General features: G+C 47.5%; 1 protein-coding gene across 14 annotated transcripts in view; it reads right to left on the bottom strand.

Annotated features, from left to right (window-relative positions):
• FHOD3 (formin homology 2 domain containing 3) overlaps window positions 1–22,746 on the bottom strand; it is a 553,244-nt gene that overhangs the window by 209,378 nt on the left and 321,120 nt on the right. For 13 of the 14 annotated variants that reach the window (XM_044447289.1, XM_044447292.1, XM_044447291.1 and 10 more), the window contains one exon: window positions 549–660. In XM_044447289.1, coding sequence (XP_044303224.1) covers window positions 549–660 — 112 coding nt within the window. Of the gene's footprint in view, window positions 1–548; window positions 661–8,970; window positions 9,133–22,746 lie in introns of those variants that run through there. The other variant, XM_044447304.1, reaches the window with a different exon arrangement.

Here is a 22,746-nt window from a genome sequence, read left to right as displayed (position 1 = left end):
GCTCTCTATTTTGGAATTGCCCAAAACGCCACCTTCAAAGCTGGGCAAAGCCAAAAATGGAAGAAAGAACAGACTTACTAGCCGTTAACATTTGAAGGACAGGAGACATCTCTTAAGTTTTAGGTTTTTCTAAGGAATTATTTATATAACTCTATGTACATGAAAATGCAGTGGCTGGGAAACCTACCCATTCCCCAACATAATTTGTCACATATTTTGCAAAGACATTTCCAATTTATGTATATTTACACTGCCCTTTTGGATATAGCTCTGATGTGGCTTTGCATATAAATGGTGTGCAAAGATCTTAAATACAAATATTGTATATTATGTTAATGAATGGCTAATGTAAGTAATATTAATTACAAAAAGTCTACTCTAAGTAGGACTAACATGGGCTATCCTTTGTAGTGGTTCATTCATGGGACTTCAATTAATTCAAAATTCATGAGACTAGCCTTTGCAAGCATAAACTTGTTGTAGCATAAGAACAGTACTTCTTTTCTTCAAAGCATAATTACAGTAAGGCAACCACAACTGCTACTCACCCCTCTTTTCATCTACTATGGAAACGGCCTGAATGAAAAGTGGTGCATTGGATTCAGTATACTCCACAAAAACAAGGAGCAACTTCAGTGCTGTCTTTACAACAAGGCGAAACTGTAAGGGAAGAGAAAATTTGTCACTCATCAGGTTGGTGCATTTGCAGACATGGTTCTTTTTTACTGGAATACAGGCTACCATTGTGTGAGAGAGTAAGTCAATGAGTCCAGGCAATGTTACTGCCCCTTCCATTCTTGATCAATCCAAAATATGGCCCTTATTAAAAAAAAAAATTAGATGCCACACAGGGTAATAAAATGATTGAAAGGCAGGAGTTAAATCTATAAACATAAGTCCAAAACCAAGTTTCCTTTTACAAGTCAGACCATTGTCATTCTAGCCAAATTCACAGCTCCATCCTGTAATGCATGGTAGATATCCTGGACTGAACCTGATAACTTGTCCATACAACACATGTCTTCTAGCACTGAGCTCAGGACCTCCCCAAAGAAACAGATTAAATTTTCTTATCCAGAGTCAGAATGATTGGTCCTTCCAACCCAATACTATCTACTCAATTTGGAAACAGTTCTCCAAGGTCAGAGAAGAGAGATTTTCCCAGACTTTAAATAATGATACCTAAAACTGAATACCCTTCATGGATTACTGTCTTGTCATGGAGAAGGGGCTTGTGTAGCTCAATGAAGCTATGAGCTATGCTGTGCAGGGCCACCCAAGATGGATAGGCAATAGCACAGTGCTCTGACAAAGGCTGATCCACAGGAGAAGTAAATGGCAAACCACTCCAATATCCTTGCCATGAAAACCCCATGGACAGTACCAAAAGGCAAAAAGATATGACGCTGGAAGATGAGCCCCTCAGGTTGGAAGGTATTCAATAAGCAGAGGGCTAGTACTAGTAATGCCAGAAAGAATGAAGCGACTGTGTCAAAGCTGAAAGGACACTCCATTGCGGATGTATCTGGTGGTGAAAGGAGAGTCTGATGCTGTAAAGATCTATATTCCATAGGAACCTGGAATGTAAGATCCATGAATCAAGGCAAGCTGGATGTGGTCAAACAAGAGATGACAAGACTGAACATCAACATCTTCGGAATCAGAGAACTAAAATGGACAGGAATGGGTGAATTTTATTCAGATGACCATCAGGTATACCACTGCAGGCAAGAATCCGTCAGAAGAAATGGAGTAGCATTCATAGTCAATAAAAGAGTAGGAAAAGCAGTACTGGAATACAACTCTCCAAAATAACAGAATGATCTCAGTTTGAATCCAAGGCAAACCATTCAACATCACAGCAATCCAAGTCTATGCCCCAACCACTAATGCTGAAGAGGCGGAGGTTGACCGGTTGTATGAAGGCCTACAACACCTTCTAGAAATAACACCAAAAATTGATGTCCTTATCATCATGGGGGATTGGAATGCTAAAGTAGAAAGTTAAAAGATAATGGGAATAACAGGCAGGTTTGACCTTGGAGTACAAAATGAAGCAGGACACATGCTGGTACAATTTTGTCAAGAGAATATGATGGTCATAGCAAATACTCTTTTCCAACAACCCAAGAGTCCGGACGAGGCGGAGTGGTGGGGGGCCCGGCGGCTTGAAAGCGCCGGCAAGAGGAACAACTGCGCGCCCGGCAGCCAACGCCGCGAACGACCGTGCCCGCGCCGCCGATTCCACCGCCTACCTGTCTGCCCTGCCACGCCCCTGCACGCGTGGGAGGCGGGCCCTGGACGAGGCAGAGCGGCGGGGGGCCCGGCGGCTTGAAAATGCCGGCAAGAGGAGCGCCGACAAGAGGAAAACTGCGCGCCCAGCAGCCGACGCCGTGAATGACCGCGCCCGCGCCGCCAATTCCACCGCCTACCTGTCTGCCCTGCCACGCCCCTGCATACGTGGGAGGCGTGCCCCGGACGAGGCAGAGCGGCGGGGGGCCCGGCGGCTTGGAAGCGCCGGCAAGAGGAGCGCTGGCGAGAGGAACAACTGAGCGCCCGGCAGCCAACGCCGCGAACGACCGCACCCGCGCCGATTCCACCGCCTACCTGTCTGCCATGCCATGCCCCTGCACGCATGGGAGGCATTCCCCGGACGAGGCGGAGCGGCGGGGGGCCCGGCGGCTTGAAAGCGCCGGCAGAGGCCGGGGCTGGCGGCCGAAGAGTGGCGGCCAAAGGGCGGTCGCCGCCGTTTGGGAGCCGTTCGGGGGCCGAGCGGGGGGCTGGGCTGGCCAGGGGGCTTTCACTTTCACTTGGCTGTGTTAGGCCCTCCTGCTGGGCTATGAGTTTTTAATTGTTTTTATAATTTTATTGTGTTTTAAGCTGTTTTAAGGAGTCGTCCCTGGCCACGTTGCCGCTTGTGTTTCCTGGAGAGCGCATGGGCGCCGCCATTGGGGTGGTTATGGGCAATGGACGTAACAGTGGTGGGAGCTTAACATGTCCGCATAGAGGAAGGAGGGACAGATGGCTGACACCTGTCCCTACTTCTGGTTTTGCTCCCAGCCAGAGGGTACCAGGGAGTCTTGTCAGTTGCCCCTCGGGCCTGACGGTGCTGTTGCTTAATGCCAGGTCGGTCAATAACAAATCTTCCCTCATCCATGACTTGATTGTGGATGAGGGGTCTGACCTGGGCTGCATAACGGAGACCTGGGCGGGAGGGTGGGGGATGTGGCCCTCTCCCAACTGTGCCCGCCTGGGTATCTGGTCCAGCACTGCTCACGGCCGGAGGGGAGGGGAGGGGGGTCATTTTGGTTTACCGAGCTTCCATCTCTCTCATGGGACTTCCTGTCCCTTCGAGACCAGGGCTGGAGTGTCTCTACTTGGTGTTGGGTGACCGAGACAGACTGGGGATTCTGTTGGTGTACCGTGCCCCCTTCTGCCCAACAGTCTCCCTATCTGAGCTGACGGAGACCGTCTCGGACCTAGTGTTGAGGACCCCCAGGATGTTGGTCCTGGGGGACTTCAATCTCCATGCCGAGACTGGTCTAACTGGGGCGGCTCAGGACTTCATGGCCTCCATGATGGCCATGGGGCTGTCTCAACATGTCACCGGCCCGACCCATGAACGTGGACACACTCTGGACCTAGTTTTCTCGTCGGGGCAGGAAGAGGGTGGTCTGCGGGTGAGGAATTTATGCTTGACTCTCCTGTCATGGTCAGATCACTTCCTGGTGAGGTTTGTGCTCGAGAGCGACCTCTCCCTCTGTAAGGGTGCGGACCCGATTGTGTGGGTCCGCCCCCGGAGCCGGATGGATCCGGAAGGATTCCTGAAGGCCCTGGGGGAGTTTCTGGCTGACAAGACGGGTGCTCCTGTTGAGGCTCTGGTCGAACTGTGGAACGGGGAGATGACCAGGGCTGTAGACACGATCGCTCCTAAGCGTCCTCTCCCACCGGGCAGAGCCCGCTCTTCCCCTTGGTATACTCCTGAATTGAGGGCGATGAAGCAGGTTGGGAGACGGCTAGAGCGTAGGTGGAGGAAATCACGGGATGAATCTGACCGAACACACCTGAGAGCCCACTATCGGGCCTATGCTGTGGCGGTGATGGCGGTGAAAAAGAGATTTTTTTCCGCTTCCATTGCCTCCTCACAATGCCGTCCGGCAGAGCTCTTTCGAGTGGTGCAAGGCCTGGTTCCTCCAGGTCCGAAAGAAGACCTGATTCCACCCTCAAAGGCCCGCTGTGACGACTTTGCCAGGCATTTCAGGGAGAAAATCGCTCAGATTCGTCACGAGCTGGACACCACTATTGATTCAGAGGTTTTAAGGGAGACGCCAACGCCGCCGTCTGGTCCAGAATTATTGGATGAATTTCAGTTACTGCGGCCTGATGATGTGGACAAGGTGCTTGGACGAGTATGTCCCACCACTTGCCTTTTGGACCCTTGCCCGTCTTGGTTAATAAATAATTCCAAGCACGGGATTGGGATCTGGATCTTAGAAGTGGTTAACGCTTCTCTGAGGGAGGGCTGGGTGCCTGCCCCTTTAAAGGAGGTGGTAGTCCAACCGGTCCTGAAGAAGGCATCACTGGATCCATAGATGGCCACTAATTATAGACCAGAGGCCAACATCCCATTTTTGGGCAAGGTGTTAGAGCGGGTGGTGGCGGGACAACTCCAAGCACCCTTGGATGAAACTGATTATCTGGACCCATTGCAGTCCGGCTTCAGACCAGGTACGGTACTGAATCTGCCTTGGTCGCCCTGTACGATGACCTGTGCAGGGAGAAGGACAGGGGGAGTGCGTCCCTGTTGGTTCTCCTGGACCTCTCAGCGGCTTTCGATACCATCGACCATGGTATCCTTCTGGATAGGCTAGCGGGATTGGGGGTCGGAGGCACTGCTTTGCAGTGGTTCCGCTCCTATCTCAATGGGCGGTCTCAGAAGGTGGTGCTGGGGGACTATGGCTCTGTGCCATGGCAGTTATGCCATGGAGTACCACAGGGGTCCATTTTGTCCCCTTTGCTGTTCAACATCTACATGAAACTGCTGGGAGAGGTCATCAGGAGGTGTGGGCTGCGGAACCATCAGTACGCTGATGATACCCAGCTCTACCTCTAGTTTTCCACCAATCCAGGTGAGGCAGTGGCTGTACTGAACCGGTGCCTGGCCGAGGTAATGGGCTGGATGAGGGCCAATAAACTGAAGCTCAATCCAGACAAGACGGAGGTCCTGTTGGTTGGCGGATCGGGCTTCGGTGAGGGTGAATTGAACCTTGTCCTGAACGGGGCTGCACTCCCTCTTAGGGACAAGGTCCGCAGCCTGGGAGTGCTCCTTGACCCGGAGCTTTCACTGGAAGCTCAGGTGACAGAAGTGGCGAGGAGTGCTTTCCTTCAGCTTCGGCTGATTCATCAGCTGCGCCCCTACCTGGAGTACGACTGCCTCGCCACAGTGACACATGCTCTGGTGACCTCCCATCTTGACTTCTGCAACGCGGTCTACGTGGGGCTACTCTTGAAGACGGTCCGGATACTTCAATTGGTTCAAAATAGAGCTGCCAGGCTGCTGACGGGGACTGGGCATTATGTTCACATGACTCCAGTCCTCCGACAGCTTCACTGGCTTCCCATTGAAGTCCGGGCCCAATTCAAGGTGTTGGTGATGACCTATAAAGCCCTAAACGGCTTGGGTCCTGGTTACCTGAAGGAGCGCTTGCATCCATATATGCCCAGCCACCCCTTGAGATCGGCGGGAGAGGCCCTTCTCCGGGAATCCTCCGTGAAAGAAATTAGGAGGGTGGGGACTCGAAGGAGGGCTTTCTCAGCGGTGGCGCCTAAGTTATGGAATGCGCTCCCCCGAGAGATCCGCCTGGTGCCGTCGTTATTTGTTTTTCGGCGCCAGGTGAAGACCTTTTTATTTAAGCAGCATTTTAAATGTTAATATTATTGAATTTTATCTGGCCAGGGTGGCTTATTTTATATTGTATGTTTATATTTTATCCTAATGTTTAAATTTTTAATTTATGATTATGATTATCTTACTTATTGTTGTAAGCCACCCTGAGGCTTGGGCGAATGGGGCGGCATAAAAATGTTTTAATAAATAAATAAATAAATAAATAAATAAATAAGAGTCGACTCTACACATGGACCTCACCAGACGGTCAACACAGAAATCAGACTGACTATGTGCTCTGCAGCCAAAGATGGAGAAGCTTTATACAGTCAGTTAAAACAGGACCAGGAACTGGCTGTGGCTCAGATCACGAGCTTCTTATTGCAAAATTTAGGCTTAAATTGAAGAAATTAGGGAAAAGCATTAGGCCACTCAGGTATGACCTAAAGCATATTTCTGATGAATATACAGTAGAGATGACAAATAGATTTAAGGAATTAGATCTGATAGACAGAGTGCCTGAAGAACTATGGACGGAGGTTCTCAACATTGTACAAGACGTAGCAACTAAAACCATCCCAAAGAAAAAGAAATGCAAGAAAGCAAAAATGGCTGTCTGAGGAAGCTTCACAGATAGCTAAGGAAAGAAGGGAAGCAAAAGGCAAGGGAGAAAGAGAAAGATACACCCAACTGCATGCAGAATTCCAGAGAATAGCTGGAAGAGATAAGAATGCCTTCTTAAATGAACAGTGTAAAGAAATAGAAGAAAACAATGGAATAGGGAGGTCTAGAGATCTCTTCAAGAAGATTGGAGATATGAAGGGAACGTTTCATGCAAAGATGGGCATGATAAAGGACCAAAATGGCAGGGACCTAACAGAGGCAGATGAGATTAAGAAGTGGTGGCAAGATTACACAGAATAACTATACAAGAAAGAGCTTAATGTCCCTGAAAACCACGATGGGGTGGTTACTGACACTGACATCCTGGAAAGTGAAGTCAAATGAGCTTTAGGAAGTCTGAGCAACAACAAAGATGGAGCAAGCAGTATTCCAGATGAGCTATTCAAAACCCTAAAAGATGATGCAGTCAAAGTGCTTCACTCAATATGCCAGTAAATTTGGAAAACCCAACAGTGGCCGCAGGATTGGAAATCCATTCCAGTTTACATTCCAATCCCAAAGAAGGGAAATGTCAAAGAATGCTCAAACTACCACACCATTGCACTCATTTCACATGCTAGCAAAGTTATGCTCAAAATCCTAAAAGCTAGGCTCCAGCAATATGTGGACTGAGAACTACCTGAAGTACAGGCAGGATTTCAAAGAGGTAGAGGAACTAGAAATCAAAATGCCAACATACGCTGGATCATGGAGAAAGCTGGGGAGTTCCAGAAAAACATTTACTTCTGCTTCATTGACTATCCTAAAGTCTTTGATTGTGTGGATCACAACAAATTGTGGCAAGTTCTTAAAGAGATGGGAGTACCAGACCCTCTTATTTGTCTCTTGAGAAACCTGTATGTGGGTCAAGAAGCAACAATGAGAACAGGACACAGAACCACTGATTGGTTCAAAATTGAGAACGGAGTTTGGCAAGGCTGTATACTGTTGCCCTGCCTACTTAACTTATATGCAGGGCACATTATGAGAAAGGTGGGGCTAGATGAATCACAAATTGGAATTAAGATTGCTGGGAGAAATATCAACAACCACAGATATGCAGACGGCAGCACTCTAATGGCGGAAAGTGAAGAGGAACTAAAGAACCTCTTGATGCGGGTGAAGGAGGAGAGCGCAGCAGTAAGCTTGAAACTCAGCATTAAGAAAACTAAGATCACGGTCCTCTCACTTCCTGGTAAATAGATAGGGAAGAAATGGAGGTAGTGACAGATTTTATTTTCCTGGGCTCATTGCAGATGGTGACTGCAGCCAAAAATTTAAAAGACTCTTGCTCCTTGGGAGGAAAGCTATGGCAAATCTAGGCAGCATAGTAAAAAGCAGGGACATCACCCTGCCAACAAAAGTGTGTATAGTCAAGGCTATGGGTTTCCCAGTTGCAATGTATGGCTGTGAAAGCTGGACCATAAGAAAGGTTGAGCGCCGCAGAATTGAGGCCTTTGAATTGTGCTGGAGGAGACTCCTGTGAGTCCCTTGGACCGCAAGGTGATCAAACCAGTCAGTCCTAGAGGAGATCAACCCTGACTGCTCTTTAGAAGGCCAGATACTGAAGATGAAACTCAAATACTTCGGCCACCTAATGAGAAGGAAGGACTCACTCGAGAAGAGCCTAATGCTGGGAACAATTGATGGCAAAAGAAGAAGGGGAAGGCAGAGAATGAGGTGGGTAGATAGAGTGACTGAAGCAGTTGGCATGAGCTTAAGTGGACTCCGAGGGATGGTAGAGGACAGGAAGGCCTGGAGGAGTGTTGTCCATGGTGCCGCGATGGGTTGGACACAACTTTGTGACTAACAAGAACAACAACAAAACTGAATATGGAATCATCTCCATATGAACCACTCACGCTGCCATTAAATTATAACCACTTTTCCTAGGTATGTTTTTGAATTATAATTATCATAATTTATTACACTTCTATATGCCCCCCACACAGAGAGAGCTGAAGCTGTCTGGGCAGTTAATACTGAAAAACAATGATAAAACTGCAATAAAGCTCCACGGATGGGGGGGGGGTGGGAAAAGCATGGGGACCATATTTTATATATGTGCACATATACTCACACATACAAGCATGTAGATATATACAAAAAGAGCAAGCGGATTAACTATATGATAGTGAGTAAAATCTTCATCTTACTAATAATTTCTAAAATGTTTCCCACTGCAAAAAGCTGTCTTGGAATTCCTTATATGGAAAGTACAGAAAGCATGACTAATACAAGAGGGAAGTGAATTAATAAAGCAGAATAAACACAGTAATACAAATATTACATGGAATAAAAATAAATACCACAAAATCTAAAAACAATACAATATAAAACCCATTCATCCACAAATAAACAGTTTTCCCAATGCTCATTAGTTTTATTATTGTATTACATTAATAAGGCAGGTTGCTTACTTGTAACTGTTGTTCTTCAAGTGGTCATCTGTGCATTCACACATGTAGGCTTCAGTGATGATGCAAAGAAACTTCTGCAACTTAGCATTGTGGGGTGGGTGGGAGCCCCTGTCCTTTCTGGTTCCAGGGTTCAAGAGGAGGCGGCTCCTGTCCAGTCCCTCAGTTGCCCTGGAGAACACAGCATGTCTAGGCGCTGAGGAGTAGAGATGTCAGTGCAGTGCAACATCCCTCCACCCCTCCATCCAGCATCTGTGTTTGGGGAGGGGGAGTGGGCTGACGACAGCCAGTGGGGAGGAGGGTGGGTTATGTGAATGAACAGGTGACCACTCGAAGAACGATAATTACAGGCAACCAACCTGCCTTTCTTCGTCATGGTCTCTGTGCATCACACATATGGGCAACTAGCAAGCTTACCCTGTGCCAGATGGAACTGCTGTCATCACCCGAGAATCGATGAGAGCACCACCCTGCTGAAAGTGCAGTCCTGCCTAGCATGGACATCCATGTGGTAATGCCACACAAATCTCGCTGGTGTGGACCAGGTGGCAGCTCTGCAGATGTCATGCAGTGAATACTGATAAGGAGGGTGGTAGAAGTGGCCTGGGCATGTGCAGTGTGCCCTTGGGCGTGTGGTGAGTTCGAGTCCTTGTATCTCATAGGCAAGATGGATTGTGTTGGATACCCACTTGGATAATCTCTGGGAAGACACAGACTCTCCCTTTCTCTGAAGAGGTAATGTGAGCAGCGGGATGGTTCTCTGTACGATATGTAAAAGTTAAGAGACCCTGCAAACAGTGAGTGGGTGCAACATGGCTCAATGCAGGTGGAGGGATGAGAAAAGAAGGCTGGGAGGAGGATGTCCTGATTTACATGGAAAGAGGAGGAAACCTTGGGCCTGAATTGAGGAGCAGGGCAGAGTATGACCTTGTCTCTACAGAAAGTGAGGTACGCGGTGTCAACTTGCAACTTGCCAATTACTTACTGGTATGTTAGGCAGATGTGATGGTGACCAGGAACTCTGTCTTCCACAATAGGAGACACAAGTCCATTGTTGCCATGGGTTCAAATGTTGGTTTGATGAGACTGAAGGACCACACAGAGGCCCCTTGAGGGTGTGTAGGGGTGGGCTGGTGGGGTGATTATTTGTAGTCTTTGGAGGAACCTGTGAGCCAGGGGTGTCAGAAGACCAATGACCCCTGGATTGGAGAGTGGAAGTGTGAGATAGCTGCTAGGAGTATGTGTAGGAAGGAGGGAGAGAGGATCACACTACTATGGGTCTGCGGGTAGGTTAGGATGTGTTCTCTTGAGGTCTCAGCTGGTTGATGCCCTTCTGATCTGGTGAAAGTTGTGAAGGCTTTCCATTTGGCAAGGTATGACCTGCAGGTGGAGGGTTCAAGGGCAGCCTGCAGGATGGAAGAGACGGCAGGTGGGAGGGACAGGTAGGAGCCCATCACCTGAGCATCTTCCAGGTGGCCAGGCTCAGGGTCCTGCTGTTAGGATGAAGCATGTGGCCCTTGTCTTGTGAGAGAAGGTTGTGGAACAGTGGTAGGTGGAGGAAGGTCCTGCTGGAAAGGTGAAGCAAGAGTGAGAGCCATGGTTGCCTGGTGCACCATGGGGTTATGAGGAGACAGTTCATCCCAGTTCTCTGGATTTTGGCAACCACTTGGTGATCAGTGGGAAGGGGGGAAAGGTGTAGAATAGGATCCCTTCCCATCTCAGGAGGAATGCATCCCTGAGGGAGCTGGTCCCTCATCCCGTCCTGGAGCAGAAGAGATGGCATTTGGTGTTCTGGGGGATGGCAAAGAGGTCTATTTCAGATATGCCTCACCTATCTCAGAGGTCCTGGAGAACTGTACTGTCAAGCGCTCACTCATACAGTGAGGGAGCATGGCTCAAGGTGTTAGCCAGGGTGTTGAGCCAGCCTGCCATATGAATGCCTGTGATGTAGATCTGTAGAGCTGTTGTGTGCCGCTTTGCTTGTTCTGGTAGTACATCACAGTGGTGTTGTCTGTTGAAAGGATGCCAGGGCTTTTTGCCTGGCTAACATCTCCAAGAGGCTGATGTGCAGCCATGCCTTGTGGCGGTCCCACAGGCCCTGTGTGTGTGGGTTGTCACATGTTTCTGATGGCTTGGGAGGGGTGGACACTGGCAGTGGTGGACCAGCAAGGAAGAAAGTGTCTCATTGATGGAGGGGGTGATTGCCTAGTGGTATGGGAATCTTTGTCCACGGTGAAGGTTTCCACAAACTGCACCTGGAGTTAAGGGCAAAATGCACAATGGACAAAGTGGTGGCCATGAGGCTTAAGAGTCTCTGGATCATATGCACTATGATCATGGGTCTGGGTCATGGGCCTGATGGAGGAGGCCAGCTCACTGAGGCTTTCTGCTCTTGATTGTGGGAGGGAGGCTTTGGCAGCTGTGAAGTCCAGGTGAATCCCTATGAATAGGATGGACTGGGTGGATTATCATGATTAATCAGGAAACCTAAAGTCTGCAGGAGGGAGCAGGTGGTATGTACCACAGCCAAGAGGTCAGTCTGCAAGGGGGCTGTCAGGCGCCAGTTGTCTAGGTAGCCCTGGATGCCCTGCAGCTGTAGGTGTGCACTCATCACCACCATGCACTTTGTGAAGATCCTAGGGGCGGTGGTGAGGCTGAACAGAAGGACTAAGAACTGAAAATTCTCCTGTCCAATTTGGAAACAGAGGAAAAGGCTAAGGCAGGGTTGATGGAGATGTGGAAATAGGCATCCATGAGGTCAATGGAGGCAAATCAGTCCTCCTGCGAAAGGAGGGGGAAGATGCCTTGCAAGGAGATCATTCTGAATTTCCTAGGTGTGGTAAGTTTGTTGATGCCACTGAGGTCCAGGATAGGTCTGAGGCCTCCATGCTTTTTAGGCATGGTAAAGTAGCAGAAGTAGAAGAACCTGTGTAGGTCTGCTGAGACCTTTTCTATGGCCCCTTTGGACAAGAAGACCTCCATTTCTGCCAGTAATGCCCATGAGGGTGCAGTGGTCTTAATACAGTCAAAGATGGGAGGGTGTCAAACTCAATCCTGCAGCCCTGTTCTACTACAGATAGGACCCAGGGGTCTGAGATAATCATCTCCCATGCTGAGAGGAACTGGGTCAGATGTCCTCCGGTGTTGGTGGGGGCAAGTGGAGTGGGAAGGGGATGCCTGGATGGGTCCATTGGCATCTGGGCTCTTGGTGCTTGGAGGTAACCACTGGTGGGTCTGTCATGCCTCCTGAAAGAGGGCGCTGCCTGTGAGAGGAAAAGAGCATTGTGAGAAGGGATGGCAGCTGGTGCCAGGAGGGCCCCCTGGCCACTTATGGTTTTTCAGTTTTGGCCAAAACCCATGTGTCTAGCTGTAGTTTGGTGAGGGATTTGGAGAGAGTGTCCAGGTGGATCTGGATGTATAAGACTAACCTGACTCAATGGATGAAGAGTGGTTGCAGTGGAGCAGAAGTTCATGTCAAGTGGCTGGTGAGTGGCAAGAGGTAGGCTGTTGGATACTGTGTGAGTGGTGCTTGTTGGGTCACAGGTTGTGTCAGGGCAGTTTTGTCCAGGCATGGTGCTGGATTGGCAGTGGTGATGTGGCTGCAGCTGTGGCCAGGAGGATCAGCATCAGAATCACTGGCTTCCCAGCATCAAGTGGCAGCGCCTTGGAGCCTGGGAGGTATGCTGGCATGGACCCCAGGACTGTGTTGATCAGCCCATCAGTGTTGTGCCCAGTTGCCATGGCAAAATGCAGCATCAGCACAGGCCCAGCATCAAAAGGGCTCACTTGCAGGAGGCCAGTGGCATGAGTCAAGAGAGGCTGGAGATGTGCAGCAATGGTGCTCGCTGTTGGTTTGTGTGTGGCAGCAGCATTTGGCGTATGTATGCAAGGTTATATGAGTGTGATTGTCCAGCTCTTGATGGTGATGCAAGGTCCGCACCTCATGGAGTTCAGCCATGGCTGGTGTGCATTAAAGTCCCCAGCAGAGAAGCTGGGGTCTTCCACATGTCTGCGACAATATCCTCAGTGGGAAAATGGCAGCGGCAGAGGGCCCTCTGAGTGGTCCAAGAGCTCTGAAAGCTCATTCAGGTAAGTAGATGCTGGGGACCACTCAGACTTGCAGCCCCAATCGAGAAGGGGAGAGTGGGATGAGCCCCAGTGTATCCTGGACAGTGAGGTTGGCAGGCTCCTGGGTCATGGAGTGGCAGAGCACTGCTGTGGTGTTTCAGGTGATGGCAGTGGCAGCAGCTCATGGGTGGGAAGGGAATCTCTGGTCTGTGAGTGAGTGCAAGGGCCCAGTGAGTCTCCCTCAGTGACGGCAGGGGTCTCAGATAGTGGAACCCCAGGGTTTGGAGTCAGAGAGTGGCTGCTGTGGGCTAGGCAGCCAGTCACCAGTGGAGAATGTGGGTGGGGGCCTACAAAGCATTGCTACCTGTATATGCCTGCAGTCTTGATCCTAGAGGGCCTCTTGTTGGCTGAGGCAGCCATCTTCTTGTTTCTTTTCCGTGGCTGTGAGATCTTGCTACCTGTGGATGTATATGGCCCATTTGTGTCTAGCCTCAAGGAATAGGCCACAAGGAGAGCCTGGTTCCAGTGCCAGTTTGATGCAGTTTGCCTGCTTCCAGTGACTCTGCTTCCTGAATGACTGACAGTGTGGGAATGTTTCAACCACATGCCCCTTGCCTAAGCAGAGTAGGCAGAAGAAGTGGCGGTCTGCAAAAGGCATGCATGCTGAGCACACGGTACATCTGTGGAAGGCCTGATCAGCCATCCCAGAGAAAAAAACACAGGGACAAAGATCAAGCAAAAGAAAAGAAAAACGAGTAGAGAGAAAAGGAGAGGTTTTTCTTTTTAATGTGTTTTCAAGAGAGGAAAGTACTTAGCAAAAAGGAAGGTGTAGATTGAGGCAATTCCAACCTAAGTGGTGGTGTGTGGTCAAAAAGGAACCAAGGGACTGGGTGGGAGTCCCCTCCTCTTATACCTGAAAATCAGAAGGGGAAACCCCCCCTCCTACTCTGTGATGTTAAGCTGTATAAGTTTATTTCCAGCCTAGGCATTGAACTGTCACTGAATCTCACCTGTGTGATGCACAGAGAACATGACGAAGAACTTTAGTTTTCTTCCTCTTGCAAGGAAACCAAAGTGGCTTAAAAGGTTTTCCTCCTCTATTTTTCCTCACAACAACACTATGAAGTAGGTAAGGCTAAGAGAAGCCATCCAGCAAGCTTTATGACTGAGAAGATACCTGAAGCTGGAATTCCCAAGTGCCAGACCAACACTCAAACCACTGCACCAGACTGCCTCCCAGTGTGCTGCTCATATTCCAGAATTGTGAGAGAAGGAAAATTACTGTTACTAAGCAGGAAGGTGATATCTGAAGCAAGGACACATCAACAAAGATTAAAACAAGGAACTACATAAAGTAAAGAGCTGGGTTAAGGACTTTGAAACCTTTATAAGGCCAAAGGGCCCGAGGACAGAACCATGTAAAGAGTTGTAAAAAGGAAATAGATAAAAGTAGGCAGATACAAATTGGTTACCGGTGTAAACAAACAAGGGCAAGTTAATAGTATGGTTGAGTTGAGAACAAAAACAATAGTGCTTCTTACATCAAAGTCCTGAAGAACACCAGAGGGGTGAGGTTGGGGGTAGTGGTAAAACCGTCACCCTTTGTGGAAGATAGTAGGTAATTGATTGCCTTTCACAACTGGTCATAATGAACTTGGAGGAAGGGTTGCTCTTTCTATCTCATCCTCCCATAAGTTTTGGGAGATAAGTGGTCATAAGCTTTTGGCTCTGGCCTCTTGGCAGAGCAGCAGAGGCACAGGCTGGGAGAGGGTGCTGAGTGGCCAGGGGACTGGCGAAGGCAAGGTAGGAGCTGGGCAGGGAAGCAGAGGGCCAGGAGCAGCAGAGAGGAAGGGGGCGGGGCCAGGGAAGCTGGAGGGGCCAGGAGGGAGCAGACAGGTGGGGCCACTGGCCTGAGGGACTGATAAGGCATCGTCCCTTGTCTGCGTCCCTTAGCTTTGGCCCGGGCTGTCTGGGGGCTCCCTTCCCTGGGACACAGGGAGTTTTTTTTGTTTTGTTTTGCTTTTGTGCTGTGCTTTGCTTTGTTTTTCCTCCAATTTAAATTTAAGTTTATTTTATAAATTTAAGTCTATTTTATCCTTGTGTGTGTATGTGAGTGGGTTTTTGTCTGGGAGAACGGGGCAAGTGAGAGGAACTGCAGGACAAACAAGGCAGGGGACCAAGGTAAGGTCTCGGAAGGGATCCCAGTGGCAGACCAGGAGGTGGCCTTGGCGGGAGTCATGGGTGTTGCTGTCCGCTGTGACAGCTGCGACATGTTCACCCTTCTCCCCCAGGAGAGGCAGGGTTACACTTGCCCTCGGTGCTAGCAGGTGACCCTACTACAGGAGGAGGTGAAATGCCTGAGGGCCGAGAGAGCTCTCCAGGGCCCCCAGGAGCAGCCCCCCTCTGGACAGAGGGTTGAGAGAGAGGCTACAGGAGAAGCAGTCGTGGAGACATGGAGGTATGTCACCCAGAGGAGGAGGAGGCCAGCACGGCCTCCTCCTTCTCCTGGCACCAATCTGGAGCTGGGAAACAGGTTCTCTCCACTTGGGGAGACCAGCAGGACCCCCAGCCTGGGACAACAAGCGGCAAGGGGGCCGCTGCAGGAGAGGCGAGGGCCAGGGCACGGCCGCCCACCACCACCAGGAAGATACAGTGGTGGGTGATTGTTGAAGTATTGTGCTCAGTTTTGGGCCCCTCATTACAGAAAGGATATAGCCAGGTTAGAGTCAGTGCAGCGTAGGGACACAAGGTTGGTGGCCAGTTTGCAGGGGATGCCGTATGAGGCGAGACTGAGGGAACAGGGTCTCTTCAGCCTGGAGAAGAGGAGACTCAGAGGGGATATGTTGGCGACATACAGGTATGTGAGGGGATGTCACACGGAGGTGGGTAGAGACCTGTTCTCCCCTGCAGAGAAAGGCAGGATGTGCTCCAACGGAGCAATGCTCAGGGAGCCAAGGTTCCATTTGGATGCCAGGAAGCACTTCCTGACAGGACCCCGAGGGTGTGGAATGGGCTTCCACGAGAGGTCATTGAGGCCCCATCGGTGTGGGTGTTCAAGGATAGGCTGGATGTCCACATGGTGGGCATGTCGTGAGCAGAGCCGGCTGGTGCCGGAGGTCAGACTAGATGGCCTGGGAGACCCCTTCTGACTCGCTCTGTTTCTATTTTTCTATCAAGTGAGACTGCTACAAGGCCAACATGACCTAGTGAACTCTTAGGAAGTAGTGCACACACTTAATAATTTCATGAACAATAACTGACACACCTCTCACAGGTAATGGGCTTATTAGCATGAACATGGGAGTATGAGCAGGAGGGGGAACACATCAAGGAGTAGTATGATGTAGGCAGATGGAGAAGATTGTGACCTCTTAGTAACGCAGCCAATGGGAGAAAAGAGGCAGGGTCTGAGAGCCAGGAAAAGGGAATAAAAGGTAATGTCTTTTGTGGAAACGATACGCTACCTTTGTGGTGACCGCCTGCTCTTGCAAGGACGTATTAAACTATTACTGCTTGTTACTTTGCCTCTTGTATCATCACTGCTTGGGATTTAATTTCAACCCTAACAGAATGAACATCATAAAAGCAGCCCACAATAATTGGGTCATAACTAATGTGCAAATACATGGGGAAAGAAAGGAAGTCTTTGCCAGACACCAAAATCTTAAGTGCCATATAACCTTCTTTGGGGAAAGCATTCCATAAACATAAAACTATCACAGGAAAGGCCTGTTCCCTTATGGACACCCTTGGAACTTCTCTTGGAGTAGCACACAGAGAAAGATTTCTCAAGCTTAACCATGGGACCAGGTAGGTTTAAATGAGAAGACAGGTACAGGGGTCCCCAAGATATCTTTTTAGGTTAAAGCAACACTTAGACTAAGAACCAAATACTTATTTAGACTTTTCTGCTGACTGCCATTAGTTGGGCTCATTTTGCTTAACTTGTTGAAGTATGGTCTCCTTGCTTTAAACTATGCTGGCCACCACAATGTGTTTTCGTTAAGGGCATAATTTAATTGGCTTATTGCTGTAGGTGCAAAGCAGCTAGTGACTGTTTAATGCTTTGGTAATGCTCAATTGCTGCTTCCTTTGCAGAGGAGGAAATAACTTGGAGAATTTGGGTGATGGAAAATTCTTAAATATACAATGATATACATGCCCTTCTTAATTAACTGCCCATCCCTTGGAATTTAACATGAGGTGAATGCAAATAGTTCTTCTGCACGCTTTGACAGCTAAAAGACCAATATTACAACATTGGAAGGATAATCAATGACCTGCAATAACACAATGGATGGAAGGAGTTAATGAAACTTTACGTTTTTGAAAGGATTGGCTTTAGGTGTAATTTACAAATGGACAAATACATTGATATTTTGGCTGCCTTTATCACTTTAAATATAGCTTGCTACTTGTAAAATATGCAGGAATATTTATAAAGTAAGTATGTATAATACCAAATTTTCTGTTAAAAAGCAGTAACATTTTATTTGATTTTGTTCATTTTTCCCCCTTCTTTCACTCTTGCTGTTTAGGATTTGTTTTGAAACATTTGAGAAGAATGTTTTTTAAAAAGTTGCCTGGGATATTCCTGCTGTGGTGATCAGAAAAGGATTGAACAGGAAGCAGGAAACCACACCATGCCATACCACAACTTTAGCCTAGCTTTACAAGTCTTGAATGCAGGCACAGGCAATATGAAGAACTCTCAGTTACTTTTGATGGAGTACATGATGCAACAAGATAACATTATAGTTAACATTGTATTTTTTCATAGTCCTAAGCAGGTTTGAAAGAAAGTACAGAAAAATATATTAAAATATCCATGCATTTTGCTCTCAAAGAACTAGATGCCAGAATGTGCAGACCAAAAATAGGATAAGGCAACACTTTAGCATTGGGAGCATTTGACACTTAAGGATGGAACTGGAATCAGTCAAAGGACCTTTAACCAAATGGCAACTGTGAAAGATGGTGTAAGATGTGCTTATACCATTTTTTCCAAGCACACAAGAAGAATTAATTATTCATATTAAAATACATGAACATAACTTTGTTTAAAATGTTTTCTACATTTTGGTTGAATTCATCAGTTATACTGAATTAATTAATTAATTAATTAATTATACACACACACATCCTTACCCACAAAAGGAAGCTTAAAAAACAAAACACCAGAAAGTGTACATCCAGTAAAAATAACTTGGCAGTGTTGGTTACGTGTGTGTGTGTTTGGATAGGCAAGATTGCATTCTGCTCTCAGTATCTGAAACATAAGGATTAAATAATGACAATAACAAGGAGATAATGTAAATTTTTCAGACATTGTCCAAATATTTAAACAAGCATCCTCTCCAGCATACAACAGAAAGAGGCAGAGATTTAACTACTCTAGGCTACGTATATATTCCATTATCTTTGCCACAAAGCTCTCCTACAGTTTGAAAAACAGTGCAACTAAACTGCATGTGATTTATCACTTACTGTACCTTGTTTGTACATATTTTCTACCCAGAATAAATCAGATATAAATATGATCAAAATAGCTGGAGTTAATTGAAAAAAGTCTATGAAACAAAAATCTGTTTGAGATTTAATATTATCCATGCTTATGATACCACTTCCATGACAGATGCAAATTTACTGTGACAAGCATCTTCACAAATTTTAAAACATTCCAGCTGGTTGCTTCCTTCCTCTACTCCATAATTATTAAGGATCTTTCTTTAACCATTTGTATATGCCTGAATGAATCTCTGCTATATCATCATTACATACAACAAAGAAAACAACAGAGGAATTGACTGCACAACTATTGGTTAAAAAGCTTTGGGTTTTTTTTCCCCAGTAAGCATACAGTAAATATGATTCTGTTACAAAATGTGCGGAGGTCCACTATTCTGCTTTATTACATAGTATTTTATTATAATTTGTTTGAGAATTGACTGAAAAATTCTCAGCTGATCTAAAATAAAGTTGGATTTGGACTTAGGATGAGGAATTGTCAGCCCTACCCTACCCCAACATTTTTGAACACACATACAATGAATCTGTCCAAGTAAATTCTCAATATCCATCAAGTGATACTATCCCTTTTCATTTCCCCTCCTCTGGTTCAATCTTAATATATTTACCTCTGCTTATTCTGCATACTGGCATTGTGACATGAACCTTCAGATCTGTGGGTTTGTTGGTGACAAGTCTGCAAGAAGTCTCCCTGTGTTACAAGGCTGATATTTCTTGTAGCATCTACACAGACTTCTGGATGACAGTTCTGCTAAGCCAGTCAGCAACCATGTTTGCTGTCTTGGCTAAATCAGTCCACCAGATTGCTTTCACATATGCTCTTTAACTTGAAAGGGTTCTGTCTGTATTAATTTTCATCCTAATCAACATTGTCTGACCATACCTTTGAATCAGCTTGTCCTGTGCCAATTGCAATTTCAGTGACTTCCTGACCCTTTTGGGAATTGGAAGAGTCCTTTGAGCCTGGCAGGCAATTTCCTCTTGAAAGGGGACACATTGAAGCATCTAAAGTGCAGTAATAGCTGGGAAATAATACCTACTAGCTGGGAAATATCCTCAAGAAGAGCAAAGGAGGCAGCTGAAGAGGCATGTTGGTGTTATGTTGGTCTGGGAACAACCAAGTCCTGGACTGAAAATCTCAATTACAGTAAGTATTCTAGTAGAAATAGCTCCAAGGAGGAGTCAGAATTGCTACTGGTTCCTCCCAAGTAGGACCTTGGATTCTTCACCACATCTGCTAATTTCTGGGGAACTACCATTGCCCTGAGGAGTGGATCTCAGACTCTTCCAGCAAACAAACAGTCCTGGAGACTGATCCCCAACTACATGCATCCTCATCTCACAAACAATTCCTCCTCCATCCCGCCCAGCTGGCAAGTGTTTGCTCTTTAAAATACAGTTGCAATACTTTGAGGGATTGAAGCTGTCAAAGGACTCTTCTGGTCAGGCTATAAAACTCTGGTAGTTAATCCAGGTTAGTGCTGAGGTAAGCTTTCTCTTACCTTAGCTGCAGGATTGCTAGCCATGGTCCTGAAATCAAGCAAGGGGGTCTAACTTTGTTATTACCTGTAGAACTGTCCAGGGTCCTGGATATTCATTATTCTAGATTTTTATCAGTTGCTCACTCTACCTGGTGCCCTATCATCTCAACTGTTGCTTTGTTGGGATGATGAAATGCATGGTCCTTCTGCATGGATAGGGCACCAGGTAAAGTGCCTGCTGCATGGTCCTTCTTGTTACAGGCCCTTCTACTACCAATGGCCTTGTGAGAAAGATCCTGTTAAATGGTTGCATGAGCAGAATAAGGATGATGCTGGTGGTGGCTCTGAAGTTCCCTTAAGCCAACTAGGAATTAATAGTGTCCTGAAAGCTGATACATATGAACAAAGAAATAAAATCCTCTTGTGGATAACTCTTCATTTTTCTTATAAGTTCCTTTATCTTTCCTTCTCTCCTTCCCTCCTTCTTTCCTTTTAAGAGGAACAGTAGCTCTTTCTCTCTAGGTGTACTCCTAGGAGGTTCATCAACTGAGCTGGAAGTAGAAAGCTTTATTAAGTCCAGAATATGGAGACTTGTTAAGGTGGTTTGGATATCCATGAGGTTCTCCTCATAGTAAATAAATATAGAAACAGAGTGAGTCAGAAGGGGTCTCCCAGGCCAAATAGTCTGACCACCAACTTTAGACAGCTCCCCTCATGGCATGCCTACATGTGCATGTCTAGTCTATATTTGAACACCCTCATTGATGGGGCCTCAACCACCTCCCGTGGAAGCCCATTCCACACCCTGGGGGTCCTACCTTTCAGGAAGTACTTCCTGGCATCCAAATTGAACCTTGATTCCCTGAGCTTAGCTCAACTGGAACATGTCTGCCCTCCTCTTCAGGGGAGAACAGGTCTCTACCCACCTCTGTGTGACACCCCCTCACATACCTGTGGCGATGTCGACAACAGATCCTCTCGGAGTCTTGTCTTCCCCAGGCTGAAAAGACCCAGTATCCTCAGTCTCACCTCATATGGATTTCGCTGCAATCTGGCCACCATCCTTGTGACCCTACACTGCACTGACTCTATCCTTCCTGTAATAAGGGGCTCAGAACTGAACGCAATACTACAGTTGTGGGCACACCAGTGTCGTATACAGTGGTAGTAATACCTCTCTCGATCTAGAAGCCACACTTCCAGTTCTGCAACCAAGGGTGGCATTCTCCCTCTTGACCGTCATGTCACACTGCTGACTCATGCTTAGCCTGTAGTCAACCAGTACCCCGAGATCCCTTTCACTGCTCTCCAGCAGCTCTCCAAGTGCTGCTCTCCAGCCACCTGTCCCCTAATCTGTACCTATGACACCCATTCCTATGCCCCAAGTGCAAGACCTTGCCCTTATCCCAATTCAATGCCATCCTGTTGTCTCCTGCCCACTTCCATAGTCTGTCCAGATCCTTTTGGATCTGGAGTACCTGCTCCTCAGTTGTGGCCACTGCACCAATTTTAGTATCATCTGCGAATTTGATCAGCAGACTGTTCACCCATTCTTCCATGTGATTGATGAAGACTGAACAGGATCGGCCCCAGGACAGAGTCCTGAGGGACCCTGCTTGTCACTGGCTGCCATCCTGAAAATTCCCCAGTAATGGTTATACTCTGCTTTCGGTCAGTCAACCATGCCCTAATCCATCGGACAGTGCATTGGTCTATCCCAAAACCCCTCAGTTTCTCAACCAGGATATCATGGGGCACCTTGTCAAAGGCCTTGCTGAAATCCAGGTAAACCACATCCACTGCATCCCCTCCGTCTAGCCACCTTGAAACCTTGTCATAGAATTCCACAAGGTTTAGCTGGCAGGACCTATTTTTGCAGACACTGTGTTGTGTGGCCGCCAGCCTCTTTTTCCTATCTAGCATCTCTAGATCTCTTGCTATTATGAGCCTTTCCATTGTTTTTCCTACAATGGACGTAAGGCTAACTGGTCTGTAAATCCCCACATCCCTTCTACTATACTTTTCAAAGATTGGGACCACTGACACCACCCTCCAGTCCTCTGGAACTTCACCCATTCTCCATGAAGCCTCAAAAATGGAGGCCAGCGGGCTTGAGAGAACCCCTTCCAACTCTCTAAATACTCTCAGGTGTAATCCATCAGGGCCCGGTGACTTTGCAACATCCAGTGCCCTGAGGAGTTCCTTGAATTCGGGGGGGGGGCGAGGGTGACTCTAATCTGTGCCCCTAAGTCCCCAGCCTCATCTAATCTCCCATGCAGATCTCCCCTGTCCTGTTTTGGAGAGAACACAGAGGCAAAATAGTCATTTAATGTCTGTGCCTGTTCCCTCATATCAGTCCCTGGATCTCCTTCCTCCTTATTAAGTGGCCCCACCACTTGTCTCCCCTTCCTCTTCCTATTTACATGCTGAAAGAAGCCCTTTTTGTTGCTCTTGTTATTCTTGGCAAGTCTCAGCTCGTAATCAGCCTTAGCCTTGTGAAGAATCTTCTTGCAACGGGCCTCCCCCTCCCGGTATACCCTTTTGTCTATTTGCCCAGTGCCCATTTCCTATGGAGGTTCCTCTTGTGTCTAATCCCTCTTATCACCTCCTTTTGCATCCATGGTGGTGCTCTCCTTAGCCTCCCCACCTTATTAACTAGAGCTATCGTCAAGGCTTGTGCCTCCAAAACCTCCCTTTTGAG

The sequence above is a fragment of the Varanus komodoensis genome, unplaced genomic scaffold (assembly GCF_004798865.1).
Source record: "Varanus komodoensis strain SLA01 unplaced genomic scaffold, ASM479886v1 scaffold51, whole genome shotgun sequence".
NCBI classification, from domain to species: domain Eukaryota; kingdom Metazoa; phylum Chordata; class Lepidosauria; order Squamata; family Varanidae; genus Varanus; species Varanus komodoensis.
Note: the sequence above shows the minus strand (reverse complement) of the source record. Positions and strands in the feature narration are given on the sequence as shown.